Source organism: Tupaia chinensis, unplaced genomic scaffold, assembly GCF_000334495.1.
Source record: "Tupaia chinensis unplaced genomic scaffold, TupChi_1.0 Scaffold149011_1, whole genome shotgun sequence".
In the NCBI taxonomy this organism is placed as follows: Eukaryota; Metazoa; Chordata; class Mammalia; order Scandentia; family Tupaiidae; genus Tupaia; species Tupaia belangeri.
In genome coordinates, this window is record NW_006208857.1 from 1,565,308 (window position 1) to 1,588,107 (window position 22,800).

Below are 22,800 nucleotides of genomic sequence, written 5' to 3' on the forward strand. Positions count from 1 at the left end.
ATGGCCTCTGTTTGGGGCCTGGTGGCCTCCTCTGTGTAAGGAGTCGGAGTGTTTAATCCCTTGGTCGCCTCCGGTTCTGACATTCTGTAATTCCATCACCTGTCAGGAGCCTTTCTCTCCGGGGAGTGATGCAGAAGTTTTCTGAAATCGCGCTGTGTTCCTGCTGTACATGGGCAGCTCTGGGAGGGCCAGGGGGAGGCTGTGGAGCAATGAGGCCTCGGTGAGGGCAGCAGGTGTGAGGATCCCGCAAGAGCAAGGATGGTTTTCTGTTCAGAGGATGCCCCTGCCCTCAGCAGACCCATCACCTTCAGTCTGTCCTTGCTCTTTCCTTGAGTGGCCAGGGGGGCTGGCTGGGGTGCCGGCTGGTTTTGCTGCCCTGGGAGAGGCTCTTCAGCCTAAGCCTTTAGTGTGAATTCAAGGTGCCTCTGCAGGCAGTGCCCCGCACTGGCAGTGCCCCGCCCTGGCAGTGCCCCACCTCTCTCTTCTTGTCTAGGAATTGTGAGAGATTATGACAGCTGTGATCCTGAGGAGTTCCAGATGGCAGCTAGGCCTGCGTGCGCGTGTGTGCGCAGTGGGGCGGTCCCACTGCCTGCCCCACGCTCCCTTCCCCGGTGGCCAATGAGAGCTCGTCCAGCTAATGCCTCGAGGACTGACCAGGGAGGCGGCTTTGAGGAGACGTGGCCATCGTAGGTGCCTCCGTGTCGCTGTGTCTGCTTTTCCCCTCACCTGAAGTTGTTCTGCCTTCCTTGTCGTCCCTGCTTACAGATATCCCCCAGATCCCTGGCTCCCCACGCCGCCGGCTGAGCCCTCAGGCAGTGGCCAGACGGTGCCAGGGCCCGGAGCATGGACAGAAGTATCTTGAGGTGCCAGGTCCCCAGGCCCGGGGGCCGCAGGGCAGTTCCAGGCGAGATTCCGGCCAGCCCTCCAGTGGAGTGAGTGCACGCAGCGGCTCTGTGAGTACTGACGGGGGTGGGCCGCCCTGTGGGGGCTGCCTGGTTGGGGCATGAGTGTGCGAGAGGCCCTGTGTTTCCTGAGGCCTTTTTCCTCTCTCTCCAAGTCAGGCACCATTTCCCAGCAGCATGGGCCTTCTGCTCAGAGAAAGGTCAGCGAGGAGGAGAAGGAGAGGTCAGCTGGTCCCACCGCCGGTCCGCAGACTCCCTGGCTCCCTCCCATGGGCCTGAGAAACGGCCTCCTCTGCCCTGCGGTGGCTCTGAGTCCTCCCCTGTGCCTGGCACTTCAGCTGGTTGCCCAGGTGACCTCTCAGGTGGCTGCAGAGGCAGCTGGGTACCAAACCAGTAATAAACAGGGAGGCGCCCAGAGGGCGGGAGCAGGTCCCTGCAGCTCCGCCTTGCTCCACCTCTCACTTGCAGAGGAGAGCAGCTGCCAGCCCCCCTCTGCCGTCTCTGGCTGGAGAGGAGGAGGGTGAGGATGATGTGGGACTGTGAGGGGCTTAGTGTCTAGTGAGCTCCCGTGGCTGGGCCTGGTGGCCACAAATCGGCTTTTGTTTCAATGGATCCAGAGAACCTGCCCGTGAGTATCCTGTGTGTGTGGATATGGAGCGTGTTTGCAGACAGATGTGCAGCTCTGCGAGGAGGTGAGGATGTGGCATGTGTGGTGGTGTGTGTGCGGGTCCTGTGTCTATTAGTGTGCTCTGGGCAGGTGCCTGTGTGCACAGACGCCGTCCCAGGTGTGCAGGTGCGGGCATGTGGTTCTGCTGTGGAGGCTGGCGGTGTGGATGTGCAGGGTTGGCAGCTGTGTGTGTGTTCATATGTGTGAGTACACGTGTGCATGCATGCAGGAGCGTGTATGATGTCTACACTGCAGACAAGTGGTGGAGGCTGGGCTTGGGCTGATGGCTGAAATTAGTCTACTCTGTCCTTTCACCAGGGTGGTCAGGGCCTCCAGGCTGAGAAACCAGGGCCAGCCTCCCTTGTCTCTCAGTCCTTACTCAGTGACAATTGATGTCTCTGTCCTGTTCTTTCTGGCCAGGTCATCAACAATTACCTGGATGCCAATGAGCCTGTGTCATCGGAGGCCCGAGTGAGCCGCATGCACTTCCATGACAACCAGAGGAAGGTGGACTATGTGCTTGCCTACCACTACCGGAAACGTGGAGCACACCCCGGCCACGGGTCCCCTGGCCACTCGCTGGCTATTGTCTCCAATGGGGAGACAGGCAAGGACCCTAATGCTGGGGGCCCTGGTCACATTGAGCTGGGGCCCCTCGATGCCCTGGAGGAGGAGAGGAAGGAGCAGCGGGAAGAGTTTGAGCACAACCTGATGGAAGCCGGGCTGGAGCTGGAGAAGGACTTGGAGGTGAGGTCGACAGGTGGCAAGAATCTTGGGGGTAGGGTGGCACCCCAATAGCTGGGCTCCTGGAAGCCAGTGTCACCCTGCGGAGGCCTTTGATTTGGTATTTGGCTAATTTTTTTTTCCTCTGAGAAAATCAGATATTCTTGCCCAAGGACCTGAGGAAGAGTTTTGGTGTTGCTTGTTACTCTGTGTGGAGGATTCCAGGTGGTTGTGGGATGGTGGGTTGCTGATCTGTTTTTGGGGAGTTGGCTTAAAGATTGAAGCCAACACACTCCTTCATGATTCTCTCAGGCCCATCTGGGGGCCTTCTCCATAACAGCTTATTTGGGATGAAGACCTGGTTTTGCTGTTGACCTTTGGATCAAATTCCTTTTCTGAAATCTTCTTCACTAAGGACTGTGTCTGGGATTCCCCGAGAAAGCTGACCTGTGACATAGAGGGGAAATGGATTGGGACCTACATCAGACATACTTCATTCACTTGTGAGCTGTATATGCTCTCACCTTTCGTCAGCAAACTGCCCAAAAGAATCTATGGAAATCCATCCACCCACCCAGCCTCCCATCCATCCATTTGTCCATCCATTTCCCACCACCACCAGGGCCCTTTACAAATGACCTGCCCTCATGTCACCTCCACACTCATCCCGCCCCTTCCCACCCTCTCATATCCCACCACTGGCCTTATCTTGGGTGTGAGTGGGTCACCCTCACCTCAGATACAAGGTATCTGTGTAGTTGTCCCCTCTACTGCAGGCCCTCTTCCTGAGGCCTGTGCATGTCCATTCCCTCACCTCAGGCCTCCACCCACATGCTAGCCCTTTCTAGAATCTTCCCTGACCATCCTAGGTAGGGTACCCCCATCACTCTCTGTCCCTCCACCCTGCTTCACTTGTATTCATCTCACTCGGCACCACTACCTGAAATGACACCCAGGTTTGTCGTTTGTTACCTGTATCCCACTGGCTCTGGGAAGGCAGGGATCTGGTCTGGCTCACTGCTGCATCCCTAGCATCCAGGACAGAGTCTAGCATGGAATAGGTGCGTGGTGAGTGTTAGCTGAGCGACTGAGTGACACCCCGGGCTCAGGCCCCTAATCTGCAGAGGCCATGCCCTTGCTCAATGTTCTGCACATGGTAGCTGCTCAATGAAGGCTCATTGTGGCTGTTCACAGAGGTCATGCTGAGGGTCGGGGTGCCATTCTCCTTAGAAACCCGTTTTGTAAATATCAAGAGAACGCAGTCCTCAAAGTGGAAGAGACCCCTAAAGGTTGTTCATCCCTTCCTCTGCCTCCAGCTGGGATGGTATGTGACCTGGCGTGTGCCCTGCTGGTGCCAACCTCTGTGCTTACCCAGATCCTAAGGGATGGAGGCCGGGACTTTGCTCAGCTGTGGAGGGAGACAGTGTATGTCAGGCTCAGGGGTGGACTCCGAGAGCCAGCCACCTGTAGTTACATCCTAGGCCTGGTTCTACTCACCTTGAGTTTTCTGAGTCAGTTTTCCTATCTGCAAAAAGGAAGTAGCAGCACATTCTTTGCTGGATTGTTATGAAGATGAAACATCACAACTAAGTGAAGTGCCTAGAACAGTAACAATGAGTACGTGTTATTGCTATTATTATTATTTGGAGTTGCCAGGCTTAGCGAATAACAATGCAGATGCCTCATTCAATTGGAATTTCAGGTCGACAGTGAATGATTTTTTTTCCCCCAGCGTAAGTATGTCCCATGCAATATTGGGGACATAGTTACACTAAACGATTGCTGATCTGAAGTTCAAATATGACTGTCCTGGCCCCTCTTACTGCTGCCAGTGTCACTGCCCACCCTTGCTGCCCTCCGCCTGCTTCATTTGGGTTGCTGCCGGGCGTCCTGGCTTTGGCTCAGAATTAGCAGGGCACAGAGACAGCTCTGGGGACTGACCAGTGTTAAATGGGGATGTGGACCGTCCCTGTTGCACGACCACGACTCCTGCGTCCAGCCCCTTCCCCGGGCTTTAAAGCCCCTTAGCTCTTCTCCTTGATGGAGCCTCCCACATGTCATAGCACCCCCAGGCTGCACTCGCACCTCCTCCGCTTGCATTGCCACTGTGACCGTCGCGGGGTTCTCGCTCTTCTCTGAGTCATTACTGTGGTAAGGGTTGGGACTTCATGTACAAAGAATTGTGTTAAGGACTGTCTCATTATTTATTTAATATCCCCCCTCTTCGTTGCCTTGTTCAATGCATTGTGGTTCTGGAAAATGTACAGGTTTTTCTTTTTTTTTTTCTGTATGCCATTTTTTTTTTAAATTTTAAAAATAGACTTTATTGTGTAGAACAGTTTTAGATTTACAGAAAAATTGGAAGGTGGTATGGCGAGTTTTTCCATACGCCCCATCTCCAGTTTCCCCTATTATGAACGTCTTACATTGAATTTGGTGCATTCGTTACAATCAATGAGCCAGGATTGATACATTATTAACTGAGCTCCACACAGTAGTCAGATTTCCTTGGTTTTTACCTGCTGTCCTTTATTCCAGGATCCCACGTTACATTCCGCTGTCATGTGTCCTTAATCTCCTCTCGGTGGTGACAGTTTCTCAGAGCTGCATGCATTTCTGATTTACATGCAAGGCACTCTGCCGTATAGCCCATTCTGTCTCTTTTTTTCTCTTAGCACTCTATTTTTTTAGACCATTCACATTCTTCATGTTCCTGTAATCATTTTTCTTTTTTTTTCCTAGTGGATGAGAAATTCACAGCCACCAGTTTACCTAGTCACTCTCTAGGTCACGTCCAACGGCGTGCCACTCCGGACAAGGCTGAGAGTGAATGTCACCTCCTTCGGGGCCAGCATTCCATGGTCCCCTGTTCCCTTGCCTCCCCCCCGTGCCATGGGAGGGAGGTCCTGAACAGCTCTTCTCCCTGCAGGACATTCAGTCTGGGTCTTAAGCAGCAGTTGGAATAGGAGCCTCACAGGAGAGGGACTCCTCCCCGACTGCACCTGGTGGCAGTTTGGAAGGCAGGTGCAGCAGCCCCACCCGCTTGACGTCCCTGTTGCACGACCACGACTCCTGCGTCCAGCCCCTTCCCCGGGCTTTAAAGCCCCTTAGCTCTTCTCCTTGATGGAGCCTCCCACATGTCATAGCACCCCCAGGCTGCACTCGCACCTCCTCCGCTTGCATTGCCACTGTGACCGTCGCGGGGTTCTCGCTCTTCTCTGAGTCATTACTGTGGTAAGGGTTGGGACTTCATGTACAAAGAATTGTGTTAAGGACTGTCTCATTATTTATTTAATATCCCCCCTCTTCGTTGCCTTGTTCAATGCATTGTGGTTCTGGAAAATGTACAGGTTTTTCTTTTTTTTTTTCTGTATGCCATTTTTTTTTTAAATTTTAAAAATAGACTTTATTGTGTAGAACAGTTTTAGATTTACAGAAAAATTGGAAGGTGGTATGGCGAGTTTTTCCATACGCCCCATCTCCAGTTTCCCCTATTATGAACGTCTTACATTGAATTTGGTGCATTCGTTACAATCAATGAGCCAGGATTGATACATTATTAACTGAGCTCCACACAGTAGTCAGATTTCCTTCGTTTTTACCTGCTGTCCTTTATTCCAGGATCCCACGTTACATTCCGCTGTCATGTGTCCTTAATCTCCCCTCGGGTGACAGTTTCTCAGAGCTGCATGCATTTCTGATTTACATGCAAGGCACTCTGCCGTATAGCCCATTCTGTCTCTTTTTTTCTCTTAGCACTCTATTTTTTTAGACCATTCACATTCTTCATGTTCCTGTAATCATTTTTCTTTTTTTTTCCTAGTGGATGAGAAATTCACAGCCACCAGTTTACCTAGTCACTCTCTAGGTCACGTCCAACGGCGTGCCACTCCGGACAAGGCTGAGAGTGAATGTCACCTCCTTCGGGGCCAGCATTCCATGGTCCCCTGTTCCCTTGCCTCCCCCCCGTGCCATGGGAGGGAGGTCCTGAACAGCTCTTCTCCCTGCAGGACATTCAGTCTGGGTCTTAAGCAGCAGTTGGAATAGGAGCCTCACAGGAGAGGGACTCCTCCCCGACTGCACCTGGTGGCAGTTTGGAAGGCAGGTGCAGCAGCCCCACCTGCTTGACTGGCCCCACCTTGCCTGGCTGTCTGCAGCATTCTGGGTTGGGCTTTTAGGCTCTTGTTTCACTTGGAGTTTAAGAAAGAGAGGAAATTAGTTCTATCAGAGATCTGTTACAAGTGATCCACTTAGCCTATGGTTATACAGTTTGGCACCCACTGAAATCTGGTCGAGTATTGTAGGATTCAGTTCTGACTGTAGTGAGATCTGGGCTTTTTTTCTAAGTTTATTTTATTTATTTATTTATTTGGGAGAGGTTTTTACTATAGAGTGTGTACACTCGCCAGAGAGACAGAGAGAGAGAGATGGAGAGATAGAAAGCGAGAAACCATCCTCCCAGGGGGGATGGCCACGCCGCAATCCCTTCTCCTCCGTTCTCCTCCCGGGATCTTTGGCATGCACGCACACACGCCCAGTGTGAGTTTAAGCCACTGGGTCTGGCGCTCAAACCGCAGTCGACTACATGGGAGTCCAGTGACATAGCCATTATGCCAACTGCTGGTTCTTCTAAGTTTATTTTTAAAAGTTTATTTCTTCCATGAGAGAAGGAGATGGACAGAGAGAAAGAGAGTTTGTGGAGGCACCCCCCCAACAGGGTCATCGCATCGCGATACTGCTCCCAACCTCTGCCGTAGGCTCGTGCTGTGTGCACAGGAAGACCTTAGGATGCAAATGAGGGGTCCTCCCTTGAGCCTCTCTGCTACAGAGGGCTGTGTTAATGCTGCGCTGTCATGGCTGGCCTGAGCATACTTTCCCCAGGATGATAATTAGTGCATCCTTTCCACTGGTGTTCTGTTTTGCATGCTTATATTTCCATGTATTGACACTGTCCTTTTTTTTTTTTTTTTTTTTTTTTTTTTTTTTCTTTATATAAGAGAGAGACAGAGAGACAGAAAGCGAGAAATCACCCCTAGGGGGGATGGCCACACCACAATCCTTTCTCCTCCATTCTCCTCTCAGGATCCTGGGCACGCACCCACACGCGCCCAGCGTGAGTTTAAGCCACTGGGTCTGGGACCCGAACCACAGTTGACTACATGGGAGTCCAGTGACATAGCCATTACGCCAACTGCTGGTACCTCCATTTTGTATTTTAAAGACAACTCTGTATTTAATTGCATGACTATACCATAGTTTGCCCACATATTTTCCCGTGTTTCACCATTTGATTAGACTTTCATTAAAAGACATTCCTGGAGATGCTTGTGGGTGACAGAGGCATCTGTGTCCTGGTAGCCAAGTCACATAAGTGAGGCTGTCTATTCAGAGCTGGGTGTCACTTCAACAAAAGAGGCTAATTCAGAGCTCAGGAGACGAACCCAGACTTGAGCTTCCAGAGTTATTTTCCTCCCGTCCTGACAGAGCTATCAAGTGGGTGACCTGAATAAGACCTCCTGTTCTCAGGACACCCAACCTGCCCATCTCCTCTCTGCCTCCTACTCTGACTCAAACCTCCTGTCTAGACCCAAAGAGTCACCAGGACCGAAGCAGAGACTCAGATCTATGGAGTCATCATGGCCTTTTTGGGGTAGATGGAGTTTTGGAGCCAAATGTTGTGCAAGGCACATGGGGCCAGGAGGGCATATTTGAGGACTTTGAGACGGAGACCTACACTCAACCTGCAGGTCTCAGAGTCCCAGCAGACATGGCTCAGCTTCATTTCTGTGGGCAGCTCAATCTTTGACACTGGGTCTGGCGCTCAAACCGCAGTCGACTACATGGGAGTCCAGTGACATAGCCATTATGCCAACTGCTGGTTCCTCTAAGTTTATTTTTAAAAGTTTATTTCTTCCATGAGAGAAGGAGATGGACAGAGAGAAAGAGAGTTTGTGGAGGCACCCCCCCAACAGGGTCATCGCATCGCGATACTGCTCCCAACCTCTGCCGTAGGCTCGTGCTGTGTGCACAGGAAGACCTTAGGATGCAAATGAGGGGTCCTCCCTTGAGCCTCTCTGCTACAGAGGGCTGTGTTAATGCTGCGCTGTCATGGCTGGCCTGAGCATACTTTCCCCAGGATGATAATTAGTGCATCCTTTCCACTGGTGTTCTGTTTTGCATGCTTATATTTCCATGTATTGACACTGTCCTTTTTTTGCTATAGGGCACGTGCGCTCACCAGAAAGACAGAGAGAGACAGAGAGACAGAAAGCGAGAAATCACCCCTAGGGGGGATGGCCACACCACAATCCTTTCTCCTCCATTCTCCTCTCAGGATCCTGGGCACGCACGCACACGCGCCCAGCGTGAGTTTAAGCCACTGGGTCTGGGACTCGAACCACAGTTGACTACATGGGAGTCCAGTGACATAGCCATTACGCCAACTGCTGGTACCTCCATTTTGTATTTTAAAGACAACTCTGTATTTAATTGCATGACTATACCATAGTTTGCCCACATATTTTCCCGTGTTTCACCATTTGATTAGACTTTCATTAAAAGACATTCCTGGAGATGCTTGTGGGTGACAGAGGCATCTGTGTCCTGGTAGCCAAGTCACATAAGTGAGGCTGTCTATTCAGAGCTGGGTGTCACTTCAACAAAAGAGGCTAATTCAGAGCTCAGGAGACGAACCCAGACTTGAGCTTCCAGAGTTATTTTCCTCCCGTCCTGACAGAGCTATCAAGTGGGTGACCTGAATAAGACCTCCTGTTCTCAGGACACCCAACCTGCCCATCTCCTCTCTGCCTCCTACTCTGACTCAAACCTCCTGTCTAGACCCAAAGAGTCACCAGGACCGAAGCAGAGACTCAGATCTATGGAGTCATCATGGCCTTTTTGGGGTAGATGGAGTTTTGGAGCCAAATGTTGTGCAAGGCACATGGGGCCAGGAGGGCATATTTGAGGACTTTGAGACGGAGACCTACACTCAACCTGCAGGTCTCAGAGTCCCAGCAGACATGGCTCAGCTTCATTTCTGTGGGCAGCTCAATCTTTGAAAGTGGAAATAGAGAAGAGGCATTGACAGGGAGGCCAGGTGCCCCTTCTCAGGGATCAGGGCTCCAGAGAACTGAGAGCAGAAGCTTTATTCCATGTGGCCTGGCATCTCCAGCAGGTCCCTGGGCTGTTTCTCAGAGCTGGGTCGGGGGAGGAGGGAGCATGTGCCAGCTGGAGAACCCAGATGCCACAGCTCCATTCAGGAGGCAGTGCTTTCCCTATGGCTTGGTGTTGGTGGGAATCCAGCAATGGCCCAAATCTCTCTCTCTGAGAGGAGAGACTCTCTGTCCCAAGCCATAGGGTGTTCCTGACACCTGACTCCTCATAGTATAGGCCTGGCAGAGCCTAGATGTGAATTCCTGTGTCAAGTCAAAGGAATAGGCTTGGGGATATCTGGAGTGTGTGATACCGTGACCTCCAGTAGGGCCCATTTAGAGCTCAGGGTGAGGACCAGGAAAATCATAACGTCTCTTCACTTTCTAAAACCAGCGACCACTGGAGCCAGCAAGTGGCGTGGTAGTTAAGGTGCTGGATCCCACATGGTTGACTCCACTATTTGAGTTCCAGATCTGGTGCCTTGAAAAACACACGGGTGCAAGTGTGTGCGTGCCCAGAATCCCAAGAAGAGAATGGAGGAGGAGGGATTGCGGTGTGGCCATTCGCCCTTGGGGGGAGGGTGAGTTTTCACTTTCACTTTCCCTCTCTATGTCTCTTTCTAGTGAGTGCATGTGCTCTATAGCAAAAATCTAAAAATAAAACAAATGAAAAACCTCAGCAGCCACTGTTCCTTTTCTATTTTTTTTCTTCAGATTTTTGCCATAGGGAACGTGCACTTGCCAGAGAGAGACAGAAGGAAAGTGAGAAATCACTGAGCATGGGGAACGGCCACACCACAGTTCCTTCTGTTTTCTCCTCCTGGGATTTTGGGCATGCATGCATACACACCCGGCATGATTATCAAGATGTTGGGTCCAGGGCTCAAACTGTTAACCGTGTGGAAGTCCAGCGCCTTAACCACCATTCCACCTGCTGGCCCAGCAGCCACTGTTTCCTGACCTCTGTTACCATCTTCTTTTCCCACCTCTTTCCCAGGAAGACTCTTAAAAACATCCGATGAAATGGTTGATAGGGACTTCCATCCTTCAGGGCCCTTGGAGGAGTTGGGGGTGGCTGGGAAATTCTCTGCGTTTACAGTTTGTTTTCATCGATGGTTTTAAGGGAGGAAGTTGGTTTTACCGAGCGCCTTCTGTATGATCTCATTTAGCTTTCATGGATGTCCTTCAAGTACGTGTCATTTCCATCTTTCTCAGATGAGGCTCAGAGAGGCAAAGTGACTTAGCCAAGGTAGCAGTGCTGCTAAGTGATCCACCTGGGATTGAACCCCTCAAATGTCAGATGTCCTGGGATCTTGGTCACCCCAGGGAGAACTGCCATGCCCTCCTATTCCTTCCCCCTACTCCCCCTAGAACTCATGAGCTTCTCTGCAGAGGTCAGGGTTATTTGCCAAAGGCTGGCTGAGAGGTCCCTTCCCTTCCCTTTATGGAAGGAACGTGCGGTGTTAAGAGTGGGCCGTCCACCAAAATCTGGGCTTTTCGCTCCCCTTAGAGGCTGCTCTGGCCTCTGAAGCATCAGGCCAGCCCTGGTGACCATTTCTCATTATGTGGCTCACGGCCTCACAGGTGGAGCGCAGTGGGCCATGGCTTCCTCACTCTTACTCCTGTGGCGCTCATGTTGAGTCAGCTTTGCCTCTTACAACTCTGGAATCTAGTTTGGCTTGCTTTGCTGGGAGGGCTAGGACTTAGAACCCTTAGGAAACCCTGCTATTAATTTTCTAGGGTGACAGTGTCCCCTGGAGGTCTCCCTGTCCACTGACTGCTCTGCCTCGGGCAGCCGTGGGGCAGGTGGTTATGCTGGAGTGGGAGAAGTGGTGGTCTATATGAGATGAGGATTCCTAGACCCACACTGACTCCATTATAACATTGGTCCATTTACTCCTCAAGAGTGGGATGAGGGTTTGTGTCCTTAGGAAGGGCCATAGCAAATGTGAAGAAATCAGGGACGTGGATTTAATGATGCCTCAATCACCGTGTGTCTTGGTGATGGCTGCTGGGCTCTCAGGAGTGTGGGTGGCAGGCACACTGCTGTTGATAGCACTAATGACTAGGGATGAGGGGATGGTCTCCCTTGGCCCTGGGTGTTCCTGTCCCTCTTGCCCCAGCCTGAAGCAGCATGCAGGAGCCTTGAGCTTCTCACCTGCTTCTCTTTCTTACCCCCAGGGATCTTTAGGGAGCACAGCAGAGACAGACCCAGCAGTCCCTGCCCCTGGGGTGACATAGCCCAGAGAGGGAGCCACAGGAGGCCTGGATTTGACCTCAGGGTGGGGAGGCCTACAGGCAACCTGGGGGTAAGAATGCAGAGGGAAAGCAAGAAAGGAGAAGTCAAGCCCCCAAGCCTGGGGAAATATCTTTTTCTTTCTTCAAATGTTTTATAATCAAAAAGTTAACCTTCTGTATTTTTCATCTGACTCTCATTTGAGCGACCCCACCAGGGCAGGTGGGCAGAGCAGTTGTCTCTTCTCATGGATTAGAAACATAAAATGTCTTGTCAAGCTGGCGCATGACAGGGCTGGTCTGTAAATGAGGTCTCTCAACTCCTGATCCTTCTGTTCTCTAGAAATGACTCTCCTGCAGGGGAGATTAAAGTTCGGCCTGTATTCCCCCCCAGCCATGGAGAGAAGCGTGGCCCAGAAATCAGGAAGGGGTCCTAGTGGAAAGTGGGCTGAGGGTTTAAATGGAGGTGGAGGGAGCTGGCATGGCTCTTTCTCAAGTACTTTATGTCTGGCATCATTAATTTATTGACATGAAACTTTTGGTAGTTTCTAAGATTTTTCTAAAGGGGCTAGAAGAAGGGCCAGCCCCATAGCCTAGTGGTTAAGTAAGCAGGATTCCACATGACTTTTCATGGTTCAAATCCTGGCCCTGGCTACTTGTAAAACATGTTGAGCATGTTCATGTGCCCAAAGTCCGAACAGGATGGAGAATGGCTGAGAAGGGATTGCAGCCTGACCATGCCTCACTGTGGAGTGATTTCCTTCTCTAGCTCTTTCTGGAGATGAAACAAAAAGGTGAGGGTGACTAGAAGGAGGTTTCTTGACTTTGATTTGTCATCTGGGATCAGCAAATGTCATGACTATCCCTGTTAAGGCCCGTGTAGCACCTTAGCTGGCTGAGTATCTTCTGGTCTTCTGTTAGCAGGTGTTACCAGTGACATACAAGAAAATGGAATCACAGAAGCAATTTGAATTGTAAGGGCTTGAGATAATTTCTCTATCAGAGAGTGGAAAATGAAGTCTAGAGTGAGGATGCGACTCTCAGAAGGTCATCTGCTAGTTAACGCCTCAAGCAATTAGCAGTTGACAATGTAGAGTCTACGGGAGTCTAACTTCCCTCTGTTGGGTCTGTGTTCCTGGGAGCTAGGTTGTTGTCTTCCCTTGAGGTTGAACATCTCATGGGTGTTCTTGCTATGATTGTAGTGGGGATTGGAAACTTGTGCCTTTTCTAACTTAACAATATGCTCTGCTGGTTGTTAACTATCTTGAGTATCACTCCTGCTTCTCACTGTCATTGACACCTTTCTCTGTGTTGAGAGAAGGGAGGGTGGGAGAAAAGTTGGTTTCTGTCTTGCTAATCACTCTCCATGGTGTTGCTGGCTGTTTTACAATCTGAGACACAGGTCCAGATAGAAAACCCTTCCTCACTTGTCTTCTTTTAAAATATTTTATTTTTTAAAATTTTTCAGTCAGTCCAGAGTTATTTTATTTATTTTTAACACCAATTATGCCATGAATGCATAGGGAATAGGTTACAGAAGCTCAGGCTCCTTTCCATAGGTTCCTACGAAGTGTGCTTCTCTGGGTGGAGCAGGCTGGCACTTCATTTGAACCCAGGTAACTTTCTTTTTGGCTTCCTTTCTTTTCCTGATCGTTGTCCTTCACATTTTTTAGGAAGCTGTCCCTGATTTTAGAGTGCTTCATATGCTCAACACACACACATTAATTCTCTTGGCATGAATCTTGCCCTTAACTTAGTTGTTCACAACAATGCCAACAGCATGCTGGGTAACATTGTAGACTCTTCCAGTTTGCCATGGTGACATTTGTGGGACAGTCTCAAACAGTACCCATTCCTTTGATGTCTACAATATCACCTTTCTTATAGAGTCACAAGTAAGTTGTCAAAGTAGCCAATACATGTTTTCTAAAAGGACTACAGAACATATTTTGGGTGCCCCTCCTTTTTCCCTTTGTGTTTGCCATTTTGGTGAATTACTGGAAGATGGAGGTTTGTTATTTGGCAAGTTCAAGGTCTTTGCCAGTAGGAGCCTGCGTAGGGTGTCATTACAGCCGAAGACACTCTGAAGGGAAGCAGCTGCCAGAGGGACCTGCACATCTCTGGCCCCTTCTCTCCAGCTTCTCATTAAGCAGACATTTAGTGAGCACCTACTAGGTGCTAGGATTTGGCTGGGACCTGATGGCACAGAAGTGATTAGAACGTGGTCCTAACTTTAGGGGGAAAGCAGACCTGACTCAAGAGCATCACACAGTGAGGTCTAAAAGTACAGTGACTGTAAAGAGTCCTGGGAGAGTGACTGATGGTCTTGGGAACTCTAGGATGAACTCTATCTAGAAGCATTTGGTCAAATAAATCACCTTATTCTGTCCTTAGATGCTCTGGGTCCCAAAAGAAGTCAGTGGTATGAATTTCCTACCTTCTCAGAATTCCAGGCAGGATTCACCCTCAGCAAACGGAGACACTGTTGTGGATAGTTTTGGAGGTTTAGCTGAAGTGGCTGTTGTATTTGACAGACAATATTTGGCTCTGTAGGTCTGATGATGCTTACAGTGGCTCACAATTCAACCTAAGTGTCCCCTCTCTTCATTGCAAACAGGGTCTACCTGCTGCAGTGGTCATCTTGTTAGAGTGCTTATATCTGATGACTGTTGAGATCATGCGGTGGCATGAAGGGTTCTTAAGTATTGGAACTGGGTGAATCAAATTCAGTAGTAGAATCTGTAAACTTAGATGGTAGAAAATTGCATCTTTTTTACTGTTGTTGCCAGAGAACACATGTGCTCACTAGAGAGAGAGAGAGAGATAGGGAGAGAAAGAAAGCATCCAATGTGGGGAATCCCTTCTCCTCTATCTCCCTCCTTCAGGGATTTGGACACACATGTCCCATATATTTGTTTCTTTCTTTTGATTACATTTAATCTCTGTATATCTTTATAGCATACAAAATGAACTTTCCCAGCATAAATACACTGCATATTAGTCCAGTTAAAGACATTCCCATATGCATTATCACCAACAGACAATCCCTCATTTTTGTGTCTGTTGAATATTTTGCTTTGCTTTCTTTTCCCTTGATTCTCTCTTTCTGGCCCCCTTCCCATTGCCTATCGCCTTGCATCACTGTCTCTAGTATCCACAGTTGCTCTCCATGCTTTTGTACTTGCCAATTTTTCTGTTTCGCCGTAGAGCACAGACATTTGGTATATATTGAGGGGACATACAGTGTCTCTCTTTCATAGTCTGACTTCCTACTCTTAACATTAAATCTTCCATATTCATCCACTTTCTACCAAATGCCAGGGTCTTGTTTTTTTATGGCTGAGTAGTATTCCATAGTGTGTATGTGCCACATTTTTTCAATCCATTCATCTGTTCTTGGACATTTGGTTTGATACCATGTCTTAGCAATTGTGAATAATGCTGCAATAAACTTGAATGTTCAAGTGTTTTTCTGACTAAGTATATTCCTATTCTTTGGGTAGATATCCAGGAGTGGAATTACTGGATTATATGGTAGTTCTATTTGTAGGTTTTTGAGGAACCTCTCTATATTGTTCTCTACAGTGGCTAATTTACATTCCCACCAACAGTGTAGGAGAGTTCCATTTTCACCTCAGTCTTGCTGGCATTTATCATACTTTATTTATTTATTTATTTTAAATCTTAGCCATTTTGACTGGGATTAGGTGGTATCTCATTGTGGTTTTCATTTGCATCTACCTTAGGTTGAGAGATGTTGAGCATTTTTTTTTCATATGCTTTTGGGTGTTTACATGTCTTCTTTGGAGAGTTGTTCAGCTCATTTGCCCATCTTTTAAGTTGATCAATTATTATTATTATTATTATTGTGAGTAAGCTACTTGAGTTCCCTGTGTACTCTGGTTATCAGTCCTTTATCTCAGGTAGAGTTTGCAAACATACTCTTCCATTCTGAAGGTTGTCAATTCACTCTAATTATTTCTTTTTTTGCTGTGCAGAAGCTTTTAACCTATTATAATTCCACTTGTGTATTTTTGGGATGATTACCTGTGCTTTGTGGGTTTTATTGTTTCTTAAACCACTAGTTCCAGGACTTGAACTGCCTGGTTGGCTATTTGAGATCCAACTGCCTTAACTACTGTGCCATGAGTTCATCTGAAAATGATATTCTTTTCTCACTAACATTCAACTAAAATTAACTTTTACTTCAATTAAGGATATAGGCAAAGACCCACATGATTGTGAGTTTCTGTGACTTTGTCACCAATAGAAATGACACACAGATTTGCATCACATTGTGTTTGTTGCACAAGTCCCCAAAGCTTTTATATTCACCATTATTTTGAAATTATGACAATTCTTAAATGTGCTGCTAGGTCTTGTTATTCAATGTGTTGATAAAAAAGCAAGCATATTACTATACAACAAATTTATATTTAAATCTTTTCAGAATGGTTTTTGTATGCTTAATTTCCTTGTTGTTCTATATAATTATTTTACATGTTTAAAATCATTTTTAGAGCTAATGCTGAAGCCTGGTATAGTTAAGGGAGCTGGATTTCATATGGCCAATCACTGCTCAAATTCTGACCCTGGCACCTTGAAAAACATACCAGACATGTGAAAGTGCATTCTCAAAATTCCAACAGGATGGAGAAATGCAGATGGAGGGATTGTAGCGTGACCACACCCCACTGGGGGGGGGTTCTTTCTCTCTCTGTCTCTTCCTGTAAGTGGACACACTCCCTGGCAATTAAAAAAAAGTAAAAAAAAAAATTGAGAAGTGATCTGTAGATTTCATCTCATTGTTCTAGGGTTCGATGTCCCCAAAAGATGATAAACTTTGAGCTCCTCAAGTCTAGGAGAAGACTCAGACAGTATAGAATAGTCCCTCTGGCTACTGTGTGAGGGAGGTCAGATGGGGACACCCTTGCTGCTCTCTGGAAACCAACTGTCTCAGAAAGGGCATCTGAGGAGCCCTGCAGGGGTGTGGTTTGTGGGGCTTGTGCTATCAGCTGGGCTCCCCCATGCTGCTGCTGTAGCTGCTGCTCAGGGCCAATGGCTATTTGTGCTTTGGGATTATATGGTGTCATCTGTGGCGTGTCTGAACCCAGGAAGGCAGCGAGTTGAATTCCAGGAGACCTGGGCTCTGGGAGTTCTCTGCTCTGCTGCCAACTGATTTCCTTCTGGATCTTCACTTCCCCATCTGGAAAAGGAGAGATTGGGCATGAAATCGGAGATTTTCACTGTGTATCTGACAGTACTGGCTTCCTATGATTGGAAAATAAAATATTTTCCTAATTTGCTAAAAAAATCACATTAATAAAGATTTTATCAACTGAAAATTGCTCTTACATATCTTTTTGTTAAACCTTCAGGAGCTGTTACTCCTTGTGCGCGGGTAAGAACTTGTAGAAGGCAAAAAGAACAGGTGAGAAATAAGAGAATGTTAATGGGAAAACATGGAATTGACCAACCATGTTTAATTTCACAACATGGCCGGGTTGCAATCCTTATGGGTTCTTCTGTTGAGTCGTTTCTCATGAGTGGTAGAATTAAGAATTTTAAGGACTTTCGTCGTAAAGGGTTTTGCAAAGAGCACTGGGACTGTGGGTGTCCCACCAGCTCCCACAGGTTTCTAAGGTTCCTTTATGCTCAGTCTGCTGTGTGCCACTCCACCGTGGCTGGTGGTAGCTGGACTCTGTCCAGCTCAGCAATCAGGGCTTAGAGTCTGGATTTGACCTAGGGAGGCCACTGATGTTCACTTAACCACCTTTTAAAGTTCTCCTCGGACTTGATTTTTCTCAATGTCGAGGGAGGTAAGGAAAGTAAAAACATTTTACGCATGCCTGGCTATGAAAAGTTCAGCCAAAGCCGTACCTCCCTTCACTTCGAGCTCTTCCAGCCCAGAGAAATCACAAGGAGCTCATCCACAGGCCACTGGAGGGTCGAACTTCTCAGACCTTGAGAGGACCTTGGGTTTTAGCATCTTCCCAGGGAGCAGAAGTCAATAGCTCTGTCCTGTCCTGCTGTGTCTTCTCTTTTGTTGAGTGTAGGCCCAGGGATCCTGAAGGGTTCAGAGTAGAAGCTCTGGGGCCTGGAGTGTGTTCAGGCTCTCTGTGGGCTCCCTGTACACACGACCATCTGTGGTTAGAGAGCAAGTGTTTCTATGTATTGTTCTCACCATGCGTGGTGGGACTGGGGAGGGTGCATGTGTGCACACCAACTCAGACCATGGCCTGTGGGCAGCGTCTGCATCTCTGCCATGCTTACTGAATGCTGAGAATGTCAGCACCATCTGTGGAGCCATCTCTTGCCCTTCACCACCTCTCCCTGGCTGTGTGATATAGGAGGAGGGACTTTGGGTGCAGAGGGCGGAAGGCCAGTTTCCTGATAAATGTCTTTGTATGAGTTCTCAGCCAGGCTGGGTGGATTTCTTATCTGAGATCTGCAACCCACACCTTTCATGTATGAAATACTTCTGAAATCGGAGTGGGACATGACAGAGAGTTAAGTTGACCTTTGCACTTCAATTCATTTTGTTTCTTTCCCCACTGTATGTGCTGAGTTGAATTTCCTTCGTTTCCCCATGAATGAAACTGCCTGATGTGAGGGTTAGACACCACTAAGGGAGATGGAGAGGCACAGGGAGTTTACTGTCCATCTGGGAAACAAGAGAGACATGCACGCAGTAGGCAATTCAAGGCTCACGTGCTGACTGCTTCTCTTTCTAGGTTCCCTGATCACTGTTGTCATGGTTTTAGGCAAAGATGTTTACTTTCTGTACCGCTATTTATTGAATCCTTCTGCTAAACAGGCTCACTTTTGAAATTTAAATTGATGGTAAAAGGAAATATTGACCAGGTATCCCTGGGCAGCATATAGACAAAAACTACAAAAATAAACCCAGTAGAAACAAAGTGACATCAGTGGTCTCTCTCGCCCTTTCTCTCTCTCTCTCTTTTTTTTTTTTTTTTTTTTTTTTTTTTTAGTTTTTGCTAGAGGGCACATGCATGAGAGGGGGGGGAGAGAAAGAGAGGAGTTGAGAGAGAGAGAGAGAGAGGAATCACCCCCTAGAAAGGATGGCCATATCGTAATCCTTTCTCCTCCGCCTCCTCTCAGGATTGTCTGCATACAGACAGACATGCCTGACATGGTTTTCAAGCCTCCTTGTCTGGGACTTGAATCTTGCAGTCAACGTCTGGGATCCAGTGCCTTCACCTCCACTCATCTGCTGGCCTGACATCACTAATTTCAGGCTAGATGCTGTTGGCTGCCGAAGTTCTGAAGCTGGGGCTTCAGACTTAGTTGAGAAGAAAGCTTTGCTAGTGTTTGAGAGGTTAAAGATATCGGTATCAAATAGAGACTTTAATCTTTGCAGGATAATTGAAAAAGGACTAACTTTCTCTCTCTCTCTTTCTTTTTTTTTTGGAGAGGTTTTTGCTATAGGGCGTGTGCACTTGCCAGACAGACAGAGAGAGACATAGAGACAGAAAGCGAGAAATCACCCCCCAGGGGGGATGGTCACGCCGCAATCCCTTCTCCTCCATTCTCCTCTCGGGATCTTGGGCACGCACGCACACGCGCCCGGCGTGAGTTTTAAGCCACCGGGTCCGGGACACGAACCGCGGTTGACTACGTGGGAGTCCAGCGACATAGACATTATGCTAACTGCTGGTTCCCAACTTTCTCATTTTTTAAAAAAGTTCATTTATTTGTTTCATTCATGAGAGACAGAGGCTGTTTGCTCACAACAGAGTCCCAATGTCGTGATTCACCCACAGCCAAGCCAACACCGATCACGGTGTATGCATGCCTGGGGTACTGGGAGAGGCCTCTGACCTGGAACCAGGACCTTCCTGTGCGGGCCTGCCTCACAGAGTGTCATGTTTTACTGTGCCCCCAGTTTCTCATTATTTGAAAATCATTGTTAGATGCTGTTTTGTGTTGTTCATGATCTAATGGCACCATCCCAAACGTGGGAAACATTACCCAAACACGTGATACATGCACGGAGCGACCCTTACCTTCGGATGGAGTGAAGACCGAGGACAGGAAATGCGTTTCTTTCATTTTTCTTCTTTGTTGCGTGTGTCTGACACATTGCAGACACTCCACCATGTTTGTTGAATTGACTCAAAGCGTGACATCTAGCAAAGACGATGCACTGTAGAGAGAGGGAGGGAGAGAGCCCCAAGCGTTGGGTTGGCAGGGAAGGCTTTGCACAGGAGAGGGGACCCTTCTCTTCGTCTGAGTGCTGCCCGTGCTGTGGCAGCCTGGAACCTCTGCTCAGCAGCTCCTCTCCTTCCTCTTCACTCCAACTTTCTCCAGTTCCTATGGCTCCTTCAGGGGCTGCTCTACCTGAGGTTCTCCCATCTCCTTCATAAACAGGGATGGCAATACCACAGCGATCTGTAGCTGCTCACAGCCACCCTCACCGAGGAGAGGACGGAGGAGCAAAAGCTAGAAATGGGAACAAGAGAGAGAAAAAGAGAGGGGGAGAAGGGGGCGATCAGGAGTCCTGTGGGGGTCAGCTTGAACCCTGCACAGGTTGCCCTCTGGTCTAGTGTCACGGAGACTGGGAGACCCACTGGGGAAGAGGTTGTGTCCTGGGGGTGGTAAGCCATTGTCTTCTCTCTGTTGTTCCACCTGTTCTTCCTCTCTGTTCGCTCCCTCTCCTTTCTCTCAGCACCCTCGGGCCACTGCCGCCACAACCTTGGTGCTGTCTGTTCATGCCAGTCCTGTCTGTGCGGTGCAGTCATACAGTCCTCCGGAAAATCACACAGAAGCCGCTGTCCACAGACAGTATGTCAGGAGCTGTCGTGCTTGCCCTGAAGACCTCTCTGGCAGTGTTCCTACTTTCATTCGGTCACCAGAAATCTGTTCAGTGTTGTCTGAAATACCTGTCTCTCCTTGCCACTGGGGTCTGGGGAGTTTGGGACCCTTCCCACCCCTAATCATCCTACTATTGGTTTTGAAGTTACTAGTGATGATAGCAAAACCTTCCATTGTGCTGGTGACATCAAGGAACTGATTTACCCTTAGAACTATTCCGTAAAGCATGGATCACTGTCCCTGTTTTGCAGATGCGAAGACTGGGGACCCACGGCTTGGTCAAGGCCAAACAGCCAGTGCAGTGCAGGAGTCAGGCCCTGAGCCCAGGGTGCAGTCACTGCAGGGTCCTGCCTCTCCAAGGATAATACTCCTGCTGCCTGACCTTGGGCTGGGGAGGGACAGTCGTGGCTTCTTCCATTGGAATTATCAGCTGGTCAGGAGAAGGGAGGAGAGGAGAAGAGCTCTGACCTTGGGCATAATTTCTGACTGCTTTGTTCTCTGTCTATGTGTCCTGCTGACCCTGAATTTTCTCCTGTCTGCCTGGAGGGAGACCGTGGGTTGGGGAACAGCGGGTCCCTGCAGATGCCTTCTGATTACCCATGGGCTGTGTGAGTGCGAGGCTCTGTCTGCTCTGGACACCCCCTGAGACAGCTGGATGGGTCTGGAGCCAGCAGGCTGGGGCAAGAGACAGCAAGTGTCCCAGGAGGGTGAGGCTGGAGGATGACACTGCAAGAGCTGACGTGAACACATACTGTGGCGTGTCGGGACCACCTGGGAAGGGCTGGGAGGACCTACAGGTAGTGTGCTGCTCAGTGCTGGCCACAGCATCAGGGAGATGATGGTGGGCTCTGGGGTGCCTGTCCTGGCCACGCTCAGCCCTCCTGTTCTGTGGCCCCTTCCCTGTTTGGTTTTCCTACTAGAATATCCACTCTTGGGGTCTCACATTCACTCCATCAGTGTCACCCCACTTTGCAGCATGTTTCACGGGGACCAAAGCTTCCTGCTTGGTCCCTGGACATCACAGTGTGCTGGCTCTTTTCTTTTCCGAGAGCCATGAGCCCAGATGGGACTCCCTCTTCCCTTACCTGGGTTTTCCTAAGCCTTTACCTTAGAGCCTAAGCTGAATCAACCATGCAACATTTGCAATGGAGTGGCCTTCAGTGCAGAGGCCACATATTATGGAAGTCAGGTGTTTGTATTTATTTATTTATTTATTTATCTATCTATTTATTTATTTATTGCCAGAGACAGAGACTAACACACACACACACACACACACACACACACACAGAGAGAGAGAGAGAGAGAGAGAGAGAGAGAGAGAGAGAAACCATCCCCATGATGTGCAGTCATGCTGCAATCCCTTCTCCTTCATCTCTCCTCCTTTTCAGGATTTTGGGCATGCATGCACACATGCCCAGTGTGTTTTTCGAGCCACCAAGTCTGAGACTTGAACCATGCAACTGGCCATGCAGGATCTAGTCGCCTTAACCACCACACCATAGGCTGTTCTGGCCAGGATTTAATGAAGGAAGTTGCCCAGGGTCATGTGAGATGACCCAGGTAAACGTATGGGCTTGCCGCATGTGGCGCTGGGGAGTGGGAGGGTGGAGGGACACTGGAGGGTAAAGGCTTACTTAACTGCTCACTCTGGCCTCTTGTATTTTGGGCCATTCCTTCATGCAGCTAGAATTCTCCAGAATCGGACGCTGATTCAGACATGGATCTTAGCTAAATTACAGAAATATGCTGGGATCTTCCTTCCCTAAACGCAGAGTGTAATTCTTTCCGGGGCAAAGGGGCTGTGGTATAGCTGTGTGCCACTGTCCTCTTCAGGTGTGGGGAATGGCAAATTGTCTGCATAGACTTTGCTGGGTGTGTGTGTGTGGGTGCCTCTACATCCGAACTGTGCTACTATAACGTCTGGGACCAGGACTGGCAGGGCCGTGAAGATTTCCAAAGGGAAAGTTCTCGTGCAGATCACGGTGGGAATGTCAGATTCAATCTGAATCAGCTCAGCTGCTGAGTGGTGCACAGAGAGTCTTGGAAAAATCACGATAGGTCGTATCGCTTCTGTTTTCTCATCTGTGAAAGCAATGTGGCCGAGATGTTTTGGAGAAGATTGGCATGTAGGAGACTCTTAATGTTTATCAGGAAAATAAATGGTTAAATGAGAAAAATGTGTGTTGTAGAGCTTGGCAAGGATCAGAAACTTGGCATTAGCTGTTCTTCATTGACAGTTTTTTTTTTTTTTTTTCAGATGCAATGATTCCTCACTATCTTTCAT

General features: G+C 48.7%; 1 protein-coding gene across 1 annotated transcript in view; it reads left to right on the forward strand.

Moving 5' to 3' along the window:
- Positions 1-1,509: 1,509 nt before the first annotated feature.
- Positions 1,510-22,800, forward strand: part of ANO2 (anoctamin 2) — a 434,288-nt gene continuing 412,997 nt past the window's right edge. The window contains exons 1-2 of the mRNA XM_027769235.1: positions 1,510-1,530; positions 1,990-2,316. Coding sequence (XP_027625036.1) covers positions 1,510-1,530; positions 1,990-2,316 — 348 coding nt within the window. The remainder of the gene's footprint in view (positions 1,531-1,989; positions 2,317-22,800) is intronic.